Genomic DNA, 20,941 nt, shown 5'->3' on the forward strand with positions numbered 1-20,941 from the left:
CCAATAATGAACGAATCTATGCCGAGAAAATTTCGAATCGGGAACGGATTCTCTCCGCTGCTTTAAAAACTGGACATCGTCAATGGTATCATCTAAACCATTAAAAATTATTAAAATTAATGGTAATGATTAAAATTAATTTTGAATTCCACACAATAAAATTTAATCGAATAATAATTTGTGGGGCCTTTTAAATATTAAATATGTTTAGTCATTATAACATCAATTACTGAAATTTTATATTTTCCGGTGTAATTTTAAATTCAGAATGTGTTATTGTATGTCAAGATGTTAACAATTCAGCATAAGAAAATGGAATTATTTTAGACTCCTAACTATTCAGCAAAACTTGAAGCAGCAAGGCATACAACTATAATATTAACCTGATTCCTGAATAGCAGGATGTCCTTACATTTCAAAAATCATATAAAATGTTCTACCCCAGATCTAAAATGACCAGCTGTAATTTTTCCCACCTAAGTCTCCATCAAAACCTCCCGATAATTATTTCTTGAAGAATCGCAAAAAGGTTAGCAGTATGCTTCGACTGCTGATTACAACGAGAATTGGTACATGAATGTGTGCAAAAATCTTGAAAAGTTAAAATCATGTGTGGGCAAAACTCTTTAACAGGCTCCCATTTACCACAAGCCAATGGCTTTCCACCAAACTCCTCCAAGTCCAAGCCAGATTACAATGTTAACAATACTGATGAGGAATCCGTAGCCCCACCATTTGGCGAGTGGAACATAGTTGGCGCCGTAAAATACAGGGGCTGATCCAATCCCATAATGAGTAAGGCCGCCCATGAGGTTGGAGAGGAAGGAAAGCACCATGGCTCCAAAGAATGGTGGAGTTCCCAGAGCAGTGGCGACAGACAAGAAAGCAGTGAACATGGCACCTATATGAGCAGCCCCACTTGCAAAGAAGTAGTGAGAGTAGAAGTAGAGGAGGACAAGGATTCCAAAAGATAGTTGCCAAGAGAGACCCAATCCACCAACAAACTGCATGAAACAACATTAACAAATCATTTCATTAGAAGAATCAAGGAATGTGATAAGAATTAAAGGCAGTATTGTTGACTAACAGAGCAGAGGCATGAAACACGAAGCCTAATTATTCCAAGATGAATATTTCAAATAATTATATTATACACAGTTGGTTGATAGCTATTAGCATCTACATTATTCAAAATATGAAATGATCGATGAAGATTAACCATTGGCTAGGCAGAATAACATACCTTGACCACAGTTTGACTGAACCAAGAAATGAGACCATATTTGTTCAAATATCCAGCCATGGCAATGAGGGCAGCAAACCATGTGAGAGTATCCCAGGCAACTCCCTCAGCCAAGCACTCCTTCCATGTTACGACCCCAGTGACAAGGAGTACAGATAATCCAAGAATGGCAGCAGTGACAGCATCAATATTAAGAACCCCTCCAAAGACCCAAAGTCCTACCTGTTACAACAGAGCAAGAGAGTGAATACGATACCCAGGAGATAGAAGATTTCATGGTATACGGCAACATAACTACTGTACCATCAATTTCTCATACCAGTAAATTAGTTATAAATAACCAGAGGATTCAAAAATCAATTAAGCAAACAAGTGGTGTGCTAGTCATAACCAATGCCCTAAACTTATTATAGTTACATCGCCCAATAGTAAAGCCACAATGCCAGGATGCACGTCTATCCTGATGTGTATATCCAATTAACAATACTCTAAACATAAAATCCATTAACGAACTACACACCAATTCAAACTCTTACATGCAGCTAACAATAGATTCAAACACGGTCCACATTGAAGAAGCACAAATTCCTAAGTTTGTTGTTGAACAAGTTCCTATCTATGAACTCTGCATTTACAAATTTGAAACTCCAATCCTTGTGTAATCAATCGACAAGCTAACACTGTCAACAAATCAACTCAACAACCAAACAAGTTATTGTCAAATTGAATACCAAAATTATGAATTCCCTACCAAGCCATCCACAAGCATAGCTCCAAAAACAAATATGGGAAACACTCAATTGCTCATTTTCTCTACATAGAACGCAAAAACCAACAAACAGAAACAAAATTTATCTAAATTCAGCAACTTGAATTCATTCTATGATTACCGTAAGAAGCAGTGTCAATGTCATGATCTTCTCATGCGAAGTCATAGGTCCCATCTTCTGCAACCTCTCCCTTGCAAGCTTCGGCGCGTCGGGGCTACTCTTCATCCCGGGCGGGTAGATAACATACAGTATCAACGGCACCAACACCAATGAAACCAGGCCCGGAACGATCCCAGCCTTAGCCCAATCCACCCACCCAATAGTCTTGTTAATCGCATTCTGAGTCAGAGTTGCACATAGCGGGTTCGCCGCCATCGCCGTCAGGAACATCGCCGACGAGATCACCGACGTCTGAAAACACGTCAGCATGAGCCACGACCCCAAGCGATTCTCCGTCCCGTCGCCAGCGTTGCTTCCGCATGCAACGCAGAGAGCCTTCACAAGTGGCAGGAAAATTCCACCGGCGCGCGCTGAAACCGAGGGAATCGCTGGCGCGAGAAGCGCTTCGCTGAAGACCAAGCTGTACCCTAACCCTAGCGAGGAGCTTCCGAAGAGTGAGACGAACTGGTACGCGACGCGGTTACCGAGGCCGGTCTTGATGAATCCCTTGGCGAAGAAGAAGGCGAGGCAGATGAGCCACGGGATCGGGTCGCCAAAGCCTGAGAACGCCGCGGGGAATGGAAGGGTTTTAGTAAGGACGGAGACGCCGAGTCCGAGGAGGGCGACGGCACCGAGAGGTAGCGGCTGCGTGATGATCCCGACGATGGTGCCGAGGAAGATTGCGAGGAGCTGCCATGCGTTACGAGAGACGCCGGCGGGGACGGGAGAGTACCAGACGAGGACGCCGATGGCTATGGAGGCGAGTAAGGGCTTCATGGAGGCCCCTTGCCATGGCTGAGGAGGTGGAGGTGGCGGAGATGCTGACGTAATGGAAGCTGTACCAGCGACGGAGGCTACGACGGTAGAATGTGCGCGATTAGATTTGAAAGGAGCATTGGAAATGGAGGTGATGAGATTGAAAGAGCGTGGTTTAAGAGTGAGGGGTTTGAAGGTGGTGGAAGTGGTGGGAAGGGAATGGAGGAGTGGTTTGGGTTTGGGGGAGAGGGAGCGGAGGCGTAGGGAGGGGAGAGTGGTGGCGGAGAGGGCTATGGAGGCCATGTTAGGGGCTGGGATCCGATGTGGTGTGTGTGTGTATTAGAGCTTAATAGAGGTGCAGCGCCATGGTGCGCTGAAGTGAGTGAGAGATCTAATTTGGAGCGTTGGATGCGTAGGTAGGAATATGCAGATTTGTTGGCTTGCCCCTTGTGAATGGCGTCTGTCACAGTTGGAGCTATTGGAATCTCCGAACTTGAAACATAACGAGACAAGTGAAGTCGGGTCAGTTATGTGGTGTGTGGACAGCGAGCAGCATGGGAAAGTCACCATGGACTACGTGTCTAATTGTCCAATGCGTAATAGTGGCGCTATGGGCTTTAATCAAAGACTTTTTTGGGCCACAAGGCCCAGCTATAACATACAACATTATATGCGAAATAAGAAAAAAGAAATGGTGCCGTACCGTAAGGAAGAGAGTAGCAGCCATGATGTTTTCGTTGAGAGTCATAGGTCCCATAAGTTGCAACTTGTCCCTAGCAACCCTTGGAGCATCAGGGCTATTCTTTACGCCCGGCGGGTAAATCACGTACAAGATCAACGGCACAACAACCAATGACACCGCACCCGGCACAGCCGCCGCCACGGCCCAATCGCTCCATCCAATCCCCCTCCCTATGGCCCCACGCGCCAGCGTCCCGCACAGAGGGTTGGCGGCCATGGCAGTCAGGAACATGGCAGAAGAGATCACGGAGGTTTGGAAGCAGGTTAGAGTGAGCCATGAGCCTAGCTTGCTCTCGGTTCCATCGCCAACGTTGCTGCCACATGCTTCGCTCAGAGACTTCACTAATGGGAGTATGATCCCACCTGCTCTTGCTGAAACTGAAGGTATGGCTGGTGCAAGCAATGCTTCGCTCAACACCAAGCTGTATCCTAATCCTGATCACATAATATAAATCTGCTTCTTAGCATGCATTTAACTAACTTTTGTGACCAAATTCCATAACTACTTCTTACCAAGGGAGGAGCTTCCGGCGAGTGACACCACGTGGTACGCGATTCTCGTTCCTAACCCGGTTTTGATGAACCCTTTGGCGAAGAAGAAAGCCAGCGCCACCAGCCAAGGTATCTGGTCACCAAAGGCCGAGAATGCCGCGGCGTATGTTAGCGTTTTGGTGAGCACGGCGGTGCATAAACCCATGATAGCAACAGCCCCCAGCGGAAGCGGCTGCGTGATGATGCCGACGATAGTCGCCATGAAAATGGAGAGAAGCTGCCACGCGTTTCTGGGTACTCCAGAAGGCGAAGGGAGGAGCCAGAGGATGAGACCTGTTGCGACGGAAGCCAGTAATGGCTTCAGCTTCGCACCTTGCCATGGTTGTGGAGGAGGGAGTGTTGTGGTAGTAGACGCAGCGGCGGCAGCGTATGGTTTATTAATAAGTTTTGTTGTGAATTGGAAGGGTTTGAGTTTGATCGAAGGGAAAGAGAGTGGTGTTGTGGTTTGAAGGGGTTTGAATTTGATGGAAGAGAGGTTTGAAGTGAATGGCAGTGTGGTTGGTTTCGGAAGAGGGTATCTGATTATTAGAGATGTGGAAGCCATGGATGAAGAGTGTTATCACCTTGTTGAGAATGAAAAAAGAAGCTGAATATAAGTTGAGATAGATTGATATATTGAACATCATATAAAGTCAGCAGAATCCACATGTCATGGTTTTGCAGATTGCAGCAACTGCTAGCTAGCTATCTCTACCTCTGTTTTTGGTTTCTATATATTCATTGTTTCTTTTAGTTGGTTAAATTATTAGGCTTATTATTGTTAGCAGTGTCATCAATAGTCATCATATTATTCTTGTTAGTTATTTCGGTATGGCTAGTGAAGCTGCCTAGTAAAGTGTTTTGTATTTATTCTAAGTATGCGGTGTGATGAGGAGGATTTGTGTAAAGCATTAAGGAGTAAGGACCTTTGAGTATACTAAGGAAAGATACATAGTAAAATGTTAAATTTGATGAAGCAATGCAAGATAAAAGTTTTAGACCTTTGTATTACTTTTTATTGGGTATGTTTAATACAAAATGTTAAATTTATTTTGTTTTCCCCTCATTTTGTGTGCACCATTTTTAATATCATAAGTAAAAGATACACATAAATAATGTACACAACTATAATATATATAATATTTTAAAATTTTAACGAGTATAATTCTCAAAAAATTTATAAGTACTAACATAATCAAAATAATAAAGACGTAATATCTTATAATAAATATTTAGATATATTAAATAATTTTAATTAATGTTAATTAATTGTAATATATTTTCATATCCTTCTTCAAACTCAAATGACAGTCACTTGAGTTTAAAATTTATTGAAAACAACAAAATAGAGAAAAAAATATATAAAATAATAGAACAGAGACAGATAGAATGCTAAAAAAAAGTGCAAATGGAGCTGTCGGAAGAAAGCGCAGATGAAAATGCTACATGAAAATACAGACGGAACTGCCATAAAAATACGATAATTTTATTGGAAGCAAAATAATTTATCCTCTTTAAGGAGGATATCATGGCTCTGATATCATGTTAGAAAAGGTAAGAGAGAGCAGTAGAGATTTGTGTATATTCAGGTAGTTATAGAATGATATTTATAGATATTAAGAAAATCAAAATAATAAAGACGTAATATTCTATAATAAATATTCAGATATATTAAATCATTCTAATCAATGCTAATTAATCCTAATATATTCTAACAAAATTAATATGTTTTTGAATGATTTATTAGGTATATAGAAAAATTATATTCACAATTTTATGTTTGTTAGAATCTAATATCTATTTAAGGATTTATCGTTGGTCGATTGGTTGCTGCATGCAGCAGAATTTGAATTCTCCACATTTATTTAAATCGACGAGTGAGTTAATTACTCAACCAATGATGGATTTTGTGAATAATGTGAACAATAGGTCAAAGACAGAACACTAAATGTGCAGAAAAATAGAGAGAGCAAAAGACAATGATCAATGAGTGAAAAGAATGTAATATTCTTCTTATATTGCAAATGAGAATGATGGATATATATACACACACAATAGGGCTAAAATTATAGCTCATTATTGAATGGTGAAACTTGAGTAATTCTATGATTGACAACATCTTTTCTGTACAGCAAGGCAAAAAAGATGTTTCTGGAGTTATGATGGTACAGTTCCTGATAAGGATGGAATTGTGCTACTGAGTTGTAGGTTGGTTTTGGGTGATTATTTCTTTTTGTCTTGTATTGGTTTTATGGTGTGGTTTGTTAGCCCCCCGCAACCTGGAGATTGAAAGATCTCTTTCAATCCCAGCTTGGATATGTTGACAGTGAAAAGGCGTGGTGGCAATGCTTTAGTGAAGACATCCACAAGTTGGTTGGAGGAGAAAATTGGGAGGAGGTGCAAAAGTCCAGTTTGAGCTTTTTCGCGAACTAAGTGGCAATCCACTTCGAGATGTTTAGTTCTCTCATGGAAGACAAGGTTGGCAATGATGTGGAGGGCGCTTTGATTATCACAGTATAGCGTGGGTGGGCGAATGCAGTTGATGTTGAGAGCCTGAAACAAGTTGAGTAGCCATAGTAATTCTTTGGTAGTTATAGAGAGAGCTCGATACTCCGCTTCGGCTGAGGAACAAGATACTGTGTCATATTTCTTGGTTTTTCAGGATATGAGAGATTTTTCAAGGAAGAAGTAATATTCAGTGGTAGATCGGCAAGTGTCGGGGTAGCGTTCCCAATCGGCATGACTAAAACTGGAGATTTGGAGGGGGAGTCCCTCGGAAAGAAGATGCCTTTGCCTGACGATCATTTTAAGTATTTGAGAATACGGAGGGCTGCATTAAAGTGAATTTTGCTTGGGTTATGGACAATTTGGCTCAATTGTTAAGTAGCAAAGGTAATGCCAGGCCTGGTTATAGTGAGGTAAATGAGGCGGCCAATGAGCCGTCAGTAGACAGTGATATCATCAAGGGGTTCTCTAGTGTTTTGGCTGAGGTGAATGGAGTCATCCATTGGGGTAGACCAGAGTTTGGCAACGGTAAGGCCAGCATCAATGATAATGTCTAAACAGTATTTTTGTTGGCAAAGGTAGAGGCCAGCAAGATCCTTAACTTTGAACTTAGAGTCTAAGGCAGCCTTAACGGATTCAATCTCAGAAACAGAGCTACCAGTGACAACTATATCATTGACATAGACAAGGAGGGCAGTAAATACTTTACCAGATACTTTGAAGAACAGGCTGTAATCTGTCAGGGTCTGCTGGTATCCACACGAGAGTAAAAATGAGCTGAGCTTCTCATACCATTGTCTTCCTGATTGTCTAAGGCCATACAAAGACTTCCTTAAACGACAACACTGACCAGGCTTGGAAGGTGTCAAACCAGGTGGCAAGCTCATATACATAGTTTCAAGGAGGTCACCATGGAGGTAGGCGTTGTGAACGTCTAACTGGTGCAGTGTCCAATTATTGATGGAGGCGAGAGCAAGGAGGACTCGAATGGTGGTGATCTTTACCACCGGAGAAAAGGTTTCGAGGTAACCCATCCCTTTAATCTGTGCATACCCTTTTGCCACCAATCGCGCTTTATGGCGTTCAATGCTGTCGTCGGGCTGGCGTTTGATGTGATAGACCCATCGACAACCTATGGACTTCACATCAGCGGGAGTGTCGACAATGTCCCAAGTCTGATTTTGTTCTAGGGCCAAAATTTCAGCTCGCATGGTGTCACACCAACATGGCTGAGTTTTGGCATCTACGAATGTTCATGGCTCGGGTTCTATGGAGACGGAGAAGATGAAGCATCGGTGATGGAGTGAGACTCATGTATACAAGAGTGAGTGTGAGATTGGATGCTGGCATCTTGAAGATGGTTGGTGCGGCATTGTGAGAGAGAGATTGCAATAGTAGTCTGCTAAGTTACGTGGCGGTGCATGGATTTTGTTGGAGCGGCGGGGTGCAGCGGAAATAGGTAGTGTGGTTGGGGTTGTGGAAAGAGTGGACGAGGTGGTTTGGGCTGGGAAAGTGATTAAAGAAGGAATTGGACTTGTGTTTGTGTGGGGGAGGAGAGATCCATCGTTGTTGGTTTGAGCCATTGTGGGTATTCGAATTGTGCTTGATGAAAGTTAGGATGTTGCTAAGTGTGGTGGTTGTTGATTGGGTTCTTCAAAGATGGTGGGTGATTGTGGAAGGATGTTGGGAGGGTTGGAGGGGTTTTGGTCAGGTTGAGTTTGTTTGTGAAAAGAGAGGCTTGACTCAATAAATTGGACATTTTTGGAAATGAAAATCTCACGGCTGTCTAAGTCTAGTATGATGAAGCCTTTTATGCCGGTTTTGAATCCTAAGAAAACACCTCTTCTAGTATGGGGATAGAATTTTAAACGGTGATTGGTGAGGGTAGAGGCATAGTATAAGCATCCAAAAACTTTGAGTGAGTGAAAATCAGGTGGTTTATGAAAGAGGAGTTGAAATGGAGTTCTGTTTTGAATGATTGGTGAGGGAACTTTATTTATTAAGAAGACAACATGGTTTACAGTATAGGACCAAAAGGATGGGGGGAGGCTTGATTGGAACATTAAAGCTCTAGCGACATTGAGTACGTGTTGGTGTTTGCGTTCTACCCTTCCGTTTTGTTGTGGTGTTTCGACACAAGACTTTTGGTGGTGAATGTCTTTTTTGGCATAAAAATCATTAAGAAGGAATTCAGGGCCATTGTCGGATCTAGTGGTTTTGACATTGGTGTCAATTTGATTTTTGACTAAGGCGATGAAGTTCTGAATTTTTATGCCAACTTCTCCTTTTGATTTTAGTAAGATTATCCAAGTAAATCTATTAAGATAATCAACAATAGTTAGAAAATATTTGTGCCCATGTATGGATATTTTGAAAAAAGTCCCCAAATGTCTAAATGTATTAATTCAAGTGGTTTGGATACATTATTTGTACTCAAAATAAAAGACAGTCACTTTTGTTTTGCCATATGACAAACATCATAAAATTTCATTGATATGTGGATTAATAAAAGGAAATTGAAGGTGGAGTTCTCTTAATATTTGGTCCAAGAGGTGGCCTAGCCTACAATGCCATACATTGCTATTTGTGATTGGGGTTGTGATGAAGTTGTTAACATTGGCTGAGTTGGTGAAACTGTTAGTCCTAATGGATTTTTGTGGTTGCAATTTGTCGGATAGGTAGTACAATCCATCTCTCAATTTAGCCGAACTAATCATCTTCAAGAACTTCGCATCCTGTATTTGGAAAAAAAATTCAGAAAAGATCAGTTGACATGAGAGAGTTGTGATTAGTTTAGAGATAGATAAAATATTGAAGATGAACCAGGAATATATAAAACGTTGTGCAAAATTAGGTGTGGTGAGAAATTTATTGACCCACAATAGCGTGCAGTGATAATGGAATTGTTTGGGAGGTAAACATGTATCGGGTTGATCTTGTGGTGCATTTGGAAATATGATAATAAAAAACAGATGTGGTCAGTGACTCTTGAATCTAGTATTCATTTGCCACTGTTGTGTGAGTTTATAGAAGGTGTGTTAGGTGATAAATGGGATGAAAAATGAAAAGAACAATATGCAGTGTTTGTATGCGTAACAGTGATACCAGACTTGGCCTCAGATGACCCATGTTGACTTTGTGGTGTGGATTTGTCTGCAAACTGCTGCCCATGAACATTGTGGAGAAGAGCTAAGAGAGATTGATATCGGGCTTGTGACAAACTAGGCCAAGAAGTTAGGTAGGTCTCTTCTTTGCTTGATTCGGTTCTACTGAGTTGTTGATGTAGGAAATTAGGGTTGGCGGCAGTGGCATTGGTGTTGGAGGCGGTGGAGCTGCTGCGATCATTGAACCAAGGACGGTCGGGGTAGCGTAGGTGGCCAGGTGGATAGCCGTGCTTGCCGTAGCACTCGTCGACGGTGTGGTCAGTTCGCCCACAGTAGACGCATACTTTTTCAGCTCCATTGCGTCCACCATTGGTGATGCGTCCGCGGCCACGCCTGGTATTTAGGCGCCGTTGTGGCATGATGACGGTGTTGGTAAGGAATATGGGCTCGTCAAGAACATACCGCCTCCTTGGAGTTGGCATTCGCGTTGAATCACCATGTTGAAGACTTTGCTTTCCGGTGGGAGGGGGTCAAGGAGCAAGATTTGGGATCGGACGACAATAAAGCTGTCGTCTAGGCCTTTGAGGAACTGAATGATGAAGTTTTGGTCGTGGTAAGATCGTGCCGGGCATATGCAGGGTTTGACGGGACGGTAAGTGTCGTGCTCTTCCCATAGTGCTCGGAGGGTGGTGTGGTATTGAGTGATGGAGAGAGATCCGTGCTTGAGGTCATAAATCTGCTCTTGTAGCTCAGCAACACGGAGCAAATCTCCTTGTGAGAATCTGTTGCGGAGATCTTCCCAGATTGCTTCTGCATAGTCAAAATAAATGACGCTCTGAGTAATGGGCGCTGAGAGGGAATTGAAAATCCAGGAGGAGACCAATGTGTTGCATCTACGCCAGAAAGGGAATAGGGGGTCGTCGGTGGCTGGAGTTGAGATGGTTCCATCCAGGAAACCTATCTTGTTCTTTGAGATAAGTGCAATGGAGAAAGCACGAGATCATTGATGGTAGTTGTCGTCGGTGAGTGGCGGAGAGACGAGGACGGTAAAGGGTGTTTCACTTGGGTGAATATAGTATGGACCGAATGGTGATTGGGTGACATCAATTTTTTCTTGGTTGTTTTGAGACATGGTGTGGATGTGCAGCAGACCCCTATTGGAGCTCTGATACCATCAAAGACAGAATACTAAATGTGCAGAAAAAATAGAGAAAGCAAAAAACAATGATCAATGAGTGAAAAGAATGTAATATTCTTCTTGTATTGCAAATGAGAATGGTATATATATATATATATATATATATATATATATATATATATATATATATATATATATATATATATATATATATGAAATTACAGCTCATTATTGAATGGTGAAACTTGGGTAATTCTATGATTGTCAATATCTTTTCTGTACAGCAAGGCAAAAAAAGATGTTTCTGAAATTATGATGGTACATTTTCTTATAAAGATGGAATTGTGCTACTGAGTTGTAGGTTGGTTTTGGGTGATTCTTTCTTTTTGTCTTATACTGACTTTGTGGTGTAGTTTGTTAATAGGCTCTAAAATTGGCCCAATAAAATAAAAACACACTACACCTTTCAAATTATCTATCTAAATCTTAATATTAGGATAATCATCCGCACATATAGTAAATTGAACATCTAATATATCAATTGTTCACATTGTTTAATATTTTCATTATTCACCTATAATTTTTCATAAATTATTTCCTAATATTAATGCTTTATTATTTTTGGGTTTCTCGAACAACGATAAACAAATTATTGCCTGCCACACAGTAATGGGCTATCATCAAACCCAAAAATATCAGTCATAATGGCCCCCATTGATACCCAAAAGGACATTGCACCTTTTTTTTTCCATTTCATTCTTCAAATTATTTCAAGACCAAAAAGAAAATTATTCAAATAATTTCTTCAATAATTCTATCATCATTTATGGATATTACATTATGCATTATGATTGAACGATGAATAATTTCTACCTGCATACGACACATTCTTTACAAATTTGCAATAAGTTTTTTAACACAAGAAGACAACAGCTAGCAACCATGATAAGAATGCAATTGGAAAATGGAATCAAATGTATATATATAAGCCAAGCATAATAAATTGGTTAAATACAAAATGAACTGAGCTGCTATTGCCAACTGGGAGAACAATCAAGGTATTTCCTATATGTTTCTAAAATGAGTTAAATTATTTATTTTTAAGAATTATGATCAAATATAAAGTAATTTACAGTGATCAAAATACTTTTATATAATTATAATATCAAATTAAAATCAACTTCTACTGCAATAGTTAAAAAGGACGACTCAAATAAAAATGTCTATTTCATTTTTTATTAAAAATGTTTTTTGTGTTGTATTTTAATTGATTTTTGTATAATTTATTCGATACTTCTCGTCACATATTATTAAATCTTTTAAAAGATTTTCTTTTCAAAAACAATAACAATCATTTAGATTGGACTAAAACTAAAAAAATAATAGATTAACTAGATTTTTTTCTAAAATTGCTTATATAAAATAATATATTAACTATTATATATATATATAATTTTTTTAAAATAAAATTTATCATATGAATTATATTGATAACAAAACTCAAGTCTTCATAAAATTTTTACAAATAAAAAAATAATTAATTTATATTCGTTCGATATATAAAATAATTACTATATTATTATTACATTATAGATTAAATCCAAATTTAAATTTATTTTTATTTTTAATATAAGCATTAAAAATAAATAAAAATTTTAAACTAGAATTAATTAATGTAACAATATATATATAATATTAATTATTTTTTTAAGATTCAAAAAAAATAGTTTTTTTCATTTTAGTCAAATAACTATTTATTAAAATGGACAAATTAATTAATTTCTTCTCATATACAGTTTTTTTTTAAGACAATAAAAGTAATTAATTGAAACATTGGTCGAGATAATTAAAGTTATTATTTCATTAAAATTTTAATTTAAAGAGAACTCTTAGTTAATTTTGGTATAGAAATGTTGAATTTGAAAGCATTGATAAAAATTATGTCGAATTTTGATTTATTTTATTTTTATTTAAATTAATTACTACATAAGTTAAATTTCTCTTTTAAAATTATATTCGAGCTTTAATCTAATTTTTAAAGTTTTAATTTACTCAATTTAATTTTTTAATTTGATATCCGTGACTCATATTAGGGTTTTAAGTGTTTTGTTAGAAAAAATAAGGTAAAAAATTTCAATTGTCACATCAAATAGTCGCTAGAAAGTACATCGTAGCAGTCGTCAATCCATCTCAACATGCTGTTAACGATTCCGTGAGACTGTGACAAAAATAAAACCAGGAACCATTGTGAGTCATAACTACTAAATTGGGAGACTAAATTGAATAAATCGAAACTTTCAAAACTAGATTGAAACACTAACATAACTTCAGAAATCAATATAAGTATTATCTCTTTGTTGACAATTAAATTGTTTTAATACTAATTAAGATCTAATAATGATTTATAATAAAAAAGTAGCATATTTTTGCAGCAACGAACCTATAGCAGTAATTAGAGATGTTTATAGATCCGATCCACAAATTTACAGTGTTTATCCGTATCTAATCTGTAATTTATGGATATAATCCAATCTGTAATAAGATGATCGGATTAGATCGAGTTTGATTCACTCTAATCGGATAGGAATAAATATGTTTAAAAGAGTAAAAAAAATTATTAACTTTTTTATAGAAATAATTTTTTTATATTTTTTATTTTATGGACATATTTGATATCCGATCCAAACATAAAAAGTGTAGATATCGAATATGATATGATGAGTTTAGTGCATATTAGATCGAAATTTTGACCATATCTGATCTGCAAACATCCCTAATAATGTAATTAAAAAATTTATAATGATTATACTTTTAACTAAGAGGAAGTCTCAAAAAAAAAGTATTAAATACAACAATAAGTTAATCAAATATTAAAAGAAAATTGTACTTTAAATCAGTTGAACTTTTTTTTGCCATATATATATAAATGTAATAATAATAATATATATAGTAATTGTTTCATATGTCACACAAATATAAATATATTTTTTTGTGGACTTAAGAAAGGTTTTGTAAGCCCTTAGTTGTTATCGATTTTTTTGGTATTAGCTTTCTTATTATCAATTTGATTCATATATAATTCACATGATAAATTATTTGGTGCATGTTTCTGTTTTTTAGTGTGACATGCTTTTTTTGTATAAATAATGTTAAAAAAAACTAATAATTAAGCTCTTTTAGTTTTTGTGTTAGCCCAATTCAGTTTTTTTTAAAAAAATATTTTTAAAAATTTAATAATATGTGAAAAAGAACATTAAATAAGTTATAAAAAAATAATTAAAAATTTAAAATATAACACAAAAATATCTTTAACAAAAAATAAAATAAGCATTTTAACCGAATAGTTTCCTAGTTAAAATTAACATATTAATATATGACAACAATTCACAATAATTAAATTCTTTATCTATCAGAAATCATGCATAAAAGTTGATGCTACCAGCAATTATTTCAAGAAAAAAAAATTCACTTTCCCACTTTAGCTATTTCAATTGTCAAGGCATAAACTATTACAAAGAAAGTTAACCTAAGAATGTGTTTTAGCCAATAACTGTCGCTTTGGCCGAGTGGTTAAGGCGTGTGCCTGCTAAGTACATGGGGTTTCCCCGCGAGAGTTCGAATCTCTCAGGCGACGTTTTCTCTGTTTTACTCTTTAATTTTTTGGTGATATTACTTTGATTTCTTTGTGGCTATAATGTGTTTGGTTTGAAGTTCTTGGCTTTTTGTACATATAATGATACTCATCCACTGATGCTGTTGTGAACTTTTGCTAGCTAAATACACGTAATAGATCCAGGTTTTATTCAACTTCAGAAGGGAGATCGTGGTTCATCATCATTGTGAATCTTTGCACTAATAGAAATTGTACCAAGTTGCCTGAAAACAGTGTCACTATATATACCAATTGCGCAATTATGGAAAAAGGATCATGATTATGCTGCTTAATGAGTGCTTACAGTACAATACACATTACCATTCTTCTCCATTATTCTTGCACAAAGGAATCATGCAACCGGTGAATGTCTCTGATTTCCGTTCATTTATCTCATAATTACAAAGGAATTGAAGTATGAACAACGTGAGTGTGAATTATTGTAAATAATGATAACTATAAATAAATAAAGATTTAATTATTCCGTTAAAGTGTTAAATCTTGTAATTTTATCAAATTTGTAACTAGATTTTTATATTTTTTTTTTCAGTTGAATTTTTATACTATTTTTTTATAATTAAGTTTTTATTAGTGTAAAAAATATTAAAATTAACGAAATATTTTTTTGTAAATTGAAGGTACTTATAATTAAAAACTTAATTAGATCTTTATTGATTATATATTTTTTGAGAGAAATATTCTGTTAATTAAAAAACTTAATTTTAAATTAAAGATAATATAAGAATCTAATTAAAAAATATAAAAATTTAATTGCAAAAAGGAGATAACAGGTTAGGGTGATAGAGTCTCACTAAATAAAGGTATATACCCAAAATGAAACTTAAGCATAAATTAAGTCTCGGCATAATAAGAAAGACAGAGATCTAATCTAATAATAACTTCCTCTAAAATGGGTTTCAATCACAATCACAAGCAAAATCATGTCAGCATGCACCATCATCAACTATTGCATATTTTATCGCTACTACTATATTTTAAAAAAAAATAACAAATTTTTAAATACACTCCATCACCATTTTCTCTAAATTCTACTATTATTAAGATCTTTAAATACTTTAATTTGTCCCATGAAAAAACTTACCCCTTAATAATAATTAATAACAAAGATGTGTTTGATACTTTGACATTAGAGTAGATTGGATAGTTAAGTTGCATAGGGGGTTAGGACATCGTACCCTTTCTTTCTCGTTCGATGACAAGTTCAAAATAACCAAATGCTAAAAAATCAGGGAAGTGAAAAAATCTTCAAAGATTGAGAAATCTTACACTCCTTTGTTATTATTATTGTTATTTATACTATTATCAAATGTGCATTATTCTAAAAGTTATTTTATATATATATCTTATAATGAAATGTAGCTAATTATTTATACAAACCCGGTTAAGTGTTAACTTTTGACTATCATTATTATTATAGCATATAATTAAAGTGAGTCAAAAGTAAATTATTAGGTAAAGATAATAAGTAAAAGTTATAATCACTAGGTTCTAGTAGCTACTTTATTTTTTTATTTTTATTTTTTTCACTTTAAATAGCACATGACCCTCACTATTTCTCTTCTCTTTTAATTCTAAATTACCTGGCCTCTTTCTTTATAATTAAGTTTCAAAAAATAATAAAATTGTATAAATGGAAAAAATAATCCCTAAAATGAATATGAAAACTAATAGTTAATAAATCATAATACTTAAAATAAAACCAGTATTTACAAATAATTAGTGCTATATAGAAACTATTCAAAGTTGACAAAAATATTCTAAACTTCAAAATCCTTTACATTTAATAAATATATTACATTGAGACCTTGTTTGCATGTAAAAGAGTGAAAATTTTATACGCTAATGATGGAAATTTAGGAGAATATATTAGTCAACCTGCTGGTTCATCATAATTTAAAGTTTATGCTACTTATTAGGAGAATATATATATATTTGTACTTTGTTTCTAGATCACAATTACTTTTCTATTATTGTTGGATGGAATCTTAATATATATTTTATTCTAAATGAGTACTAATTATAATAAAATGAATTTTAATATGCTTAAGTTTATAATAGTTATGATAATTATATAAGTACGGTTAAAATTAAAATTATATTTTTTTTATATTTTAATTTTAATATTATTTTTTTAAATACTAATTAAAACTATCATAATCATTATAACATAGACATATTAAAATACATCTTATAATAACACACAACTGTTAATAAACATCAGTGTCTAAAATTTAGTCATTCTTGTGTATTATCTGTCATGATTGATGGGGTTGCTAGGTTAAAGTAATTCACAAAGACATAAACACGTGTTAATTATGGCATGGCACGTTAATTTTCCAATGGAAAATGATACCTTAAACCACTCTCTGATCCTTTTTTCTTGTCTCCGTCCATAAGCACATACAACTTGTCATCTCAAATTAAGTTGCTTTAAATTCACTTCATGATAACTATCCATCCGGAAGTAGACTTATATTGCTAATTTAACGTTAGCACTCATGATTTGTCAATATTATCATATTTATCTATCTTTTATTTAGAATTTGAAAAACCAAGATGAAGTAATAATTACTCTTGTTGGAATTCAACCGTGTTAACCCAAACTAACTTTCATATAATAATATGATTAATGCCAAAGATAATAGTCCGGTTGAAATTAAGTAAGTAACACTGATTAATTAAAGTAATTCATCAAGTTTATACACACAACCATGACGCAAATCTGATGGTTGCTTCAAAAAGAGATTAAAGGGGTGGTTAGTGGGAAGAGAGTTGTTACTACAAACAAATAATAAAGTAACTAATGAATAACAAACTTATTATCGCTAATGCATGATGAACCATTTTAATTTGTACACATATACATACATCTAGAAATATATATTACAATGACTCACAAAATATTATTGTAATTCACTACTACTATTCTATTTCATAATAATATGAACTCTTTTTTTTTTTTTGAGTTATTTCATAGCTGATGCCTTGGCTTAGCTTTTTAATGTGTGAATAATTTGCTCATCATCATATATATCAGGTATAGTAATAATAATCACAAACCTACAAATATTACAAGGATTGATTGTGCCTAGCTATATTAGTAAGATGAAACAATAATGATGATTTGGATCATCAATTTGAAAAATCAGCAAGAAAGGGAAAAGATGTAACATCTTTCATGAATTCTTCCAAGTCCCACTCTCCCAAGGTCAACTCTTCATGAAACAAATTCTCCACCACCCCACCCTTCATGATCTTGTTGTTTATGTCATCAAAGTAATTAGTATTGTTATTAATGCATGCACTCTCCAACACTTTTAGGTTATTATTATCATGGTCAGAAAAAGTGTTAGTATTAGTATATGTATTATCCCCTACTACTACTTCTTCAGCCCCAAGATTATTAATATTATTATTATTATTATCTACACCCCCAATCACACCATTTTCCAAATCATAAAAGCCTTTGTTGTTGAATCCATTAGCTGGTGGAATGTTAAGACCATGATCTAGCATAGGCAACCTGTCAATTATGGTGTTGAGAACTGTGTTTTGCATTGATGATGATGATGAAGAAGAAGAAGAATTGAACACTAGTGGCATAAAATGAAGATGGTGTTGATGAAATTGTTGTGTAGTAGAATTACTATTAAGCCCTTCTCCTCCTCCTACAATGTTGAGGTCTTTGTTGTTGTTGTTAGGGTCATAAGAGGAATAATCATGATCATCGCTTGCATTTGGTGAAGTAGTTGATTGCTGCTGCTGCTGCTTGAGTCTTTTCTTGATTGTTGAATTCCAAAAGTTCTTGATTTCATTGTCGGTTCTTCCAGGTAAACGCGCAGCTATTTGTGACCATCTTTAACATGCATGTTTAAATATCAGTAATAATAATAATAGGGTATGATAATTTACATAACATATGATATTATTATTAAGGTAGACCATGATATAATATATAATTAAAAATTATTATATAATAATTTAATTAAATATATTAAATTATTTAATGTTTTAAACTAATAATCTCATATTAAAATAACTGTACAGTAAATTTTATCTTATTTATTTATTTATAATGATACAGAGCTGGAGTATCTTTAACTCGAAGTCAAGAGGCAGAAAGAACCATAACGCGAATAAAATTTTATTTATTTATTCATTATTGGGTATGTTCTACACTACAAGCTAGAAGGAGAAGGAGCCGCCCTAATTTAATGCATGTTGTGCATGTATTTATATTGTTCAACTTTGACATTTGTGGCGTTTCTTGGACTAATATATACACACAATCATATATTTTGACATCCGAAGACTACTTGTCTTATCGTATATATATTTTTCTTATTTAATTTTATCTTTCAATTAAAGCATTTTATAAGATTGAGGTCGCATTTGTAAAAATTTAGGATGTGTTTGATTTTTATTTGTATTTTTTCATTTTTAAAATTTTATTATATTTTTCGTTTTTTAATAAAATTATAAAATACAAAATATTAAAAATAAAAATGTAAATTAAATGTATATTTAATTTTAAAAAATATTAAATAATTATGTTTGATAAATTCAAATAAAAATAAGTTTTAATAAACATGTTACAAAAAAATGTATTTGATAAATTTATTTTAATATTTAAAATAATTTTAATGGATATAAATATAATAAAAAATAAAAATAAAAATAAATATTCTTTAATATATAAAATTATATTAAATTTTTTACTTTAGAGGTACAAATAAGTTTCAAAAGCACACTTTAACATTTTAAAATTAAAAGTACAAAACACATGATTTTTTTTTTTAAACATGAAATAAAAAGCATAAATACCTTTTGAAAAAATTTTATTAGGCGCCTCTTGAGTAAGGTTACCACATAATTAAAAGTGATATTACCGTTTGTTTCTTTAAGATATATATATAAATTTAGTTGACATTATTATAATAATTTAAAAGGACATAAAATTAATGATCTATATATATATATATCTATACAGAGATAATATTTCGTTAGATTATGCTAGATAATTAATAACTTTCTTAAACAATATGAATGATGGACTTTAAAATTAGTCCGATTCAAATAAAATATACTATATTTTAAATTACTCACTTAAATCTTAATATTATAATAACCATTTCTACACATAGTAAATTGAACATTTAATATATTTATTGTTCATATTTTTTAATATTTTCATTATCTACATGTACTCTTTCTTTTTCATATCTACTATTCTTTAATTTCTTGGTTTCCTATTTAATTTCAGAGTAGGTAGTGGCTAAGTTTCACAGAGACACATTTGAAGGATTTCTTCAAAAAAAAAAAAATGGTGGCATGCTACACTAATTAAAGACCAAAATATTTAAGTGTATTTTTTTTTCCTACCCAAAAAATTAAGCATTTTCACCTTTAGATGGTTAATCAAATGAAATGCAGAAATTTATATGAAGTAATCATAAGTACTAAGAAAGAAACTCAGGAGCATGAACCTTATACTATTCAATTCTTGTATTATTTTCAAATATTAATAATGCAAATAATTAAAAATAATGTTATTAATTAGAGTCATATTATGTTATATATACGTATACATGAGAACCCTTATTAGGTTGTTATATATGTATATATATGGTAGTGTGTTTTACATACATTAGTTTTTTAACTATCCACTTTACATAAAAATCGAAGAATAGATACCTGTTTCCAAGAAGGGAGTGGAAATGGATGATGAGTTGTTGTTCATGGGGAGAGAATGCACCACGTTTAAGGTCAGGTCTGAGATAATTGATCCATCGAAGGCGACAACTCTTACCACACCTTTGGAGGCCCGCATTCCTAGCAACATCACTCCAACAACCTTGTCCATTGTTCATCATGTAGTTCATCAACTTGTCATCTTCCTCCGGTGACCACAACCCTTTTCTCAACTTGTTGTTTTTCGATGATGATGATTGCTCACTAGGCTTCCTCATTCTTCTTCTTCTTCCTTGGCTATTGTAGATAAGAGAAGAGATGATTTATAGAGAGATCATAAGAAGAAGAAGAAGCTTCATAGTGATGGGCATAATGATGATGGTGATGGTTGTGGGGTTTGCTTACAAAATAGGGAATGAAAGAAAGAAAGAGAAGAGAGGGTTTGGTTGGTTGATGAGTCAGTAGAAAACGGTTTCGAGAGCGACTTCATAAGAAACATTGGTGTCGTCTTGTCTTTGACTCCATGCTCTTATTATTCTCTATTTTTTTCTTCACTCACAAGGTAATCATCATACGCTGCCACACACTCTTTTTTTTTTATATACTATTTTTGTGTGTGTATATATATAC

The 20,941-nt window shown here is 34.3% G+C and overlaps 2 protein-coding genes and 1 non-coding gene across 4 annotated transcripts; 1 reads left to right on the forward strand and 2 right to left on the reverse strand.

The window, feature by feature from the left end:
- Nucleotides 1–349: 349 nt before the first annotated feature.
- On the reverse strand, nt 350–4,875 carry LOC112788810 (dicarboxylate transporter 1, chloroplastic). Of its 2 annotated transcripts, XM_072225961.1 has the most exons (4): nt 4,183–4,875; nt 3,632–4,104; nt 1,244–1,465; nt 350–1,004 (listed from the first exon to the last, which is right to left on the reverse strand). In XM_072225961.1, exons 1-4 carry the CDS (start codon nt 4,763–4,765, stop codon nt 642–644), a joined length of 1,641 nt encoding a protein of 546 aa, XP_072082062.1. In that variant the 5' UTR covers nt 4,766–4,875; the 3' UTR covers nt 350–641. The 2 variants fall into 2 exon arrangements, with proteins under 2 accessions (XP_072082062.1, XP_025686249.1); XM_025830464.2 differs by lacking the exons at nt 3,632–4,104; nt 4,183–4,875 and adding an exon at nt 2,134–3,459.
- A 9,624-nt stretch (nt 4,876–14,499) lies between these two features.
- Nucleotides 14,500–14,581, forward strand: TRNAS-GCU (transfer RNA serine (anticodon GCU)). The gene has a single exon. It is a non-coding gene; the product is annotated as a tRNA-Ser (tRNA).
- A 2,849-nt stretch (nt 14,582–17,430) lies between these two features.
- Nucleotides 17,431–20,728, reverse strand: LOC112788833 (transcription factor MYB83). The gene is made up of 2 exons (XM_025830466.3): nt 20,315–20,728; nt 17,431–18,476 (listed from the first exon to the last, which is right to left on the reverse strand). The coding sequence occupies exons 1-2, from the start codon at nt 20,587–20,589 to the stop codon at nt 17,753–17,755; spliced, it is 999 nt and encodes a 332-aa protein (XP_025686251.1). The 5' UTR covers nt 20,590–20,728; the 3' UTR covers nt 17,431–17,752.
- Nucleotides 20,729–20,941: the final 213 nt, after the last annotated feature.

Source organism: Arachis hypogaea, chromosome 3 (genome assembly GCF_003086295.3).
Source record: "Arachis hypogaea cultivar Tifrunner chromosome 3, arahy.Tifrunner.gnm2.J5K5, whole genome shotgun sequence".
Classification (NCBI taxonomy): domain Eukaryota; kingdom Viridiplantae; phylum Streptophyta; class Magnoliopsida; order Fabales; family Fabaceae; genus Arachis; species Arachis hypogaea.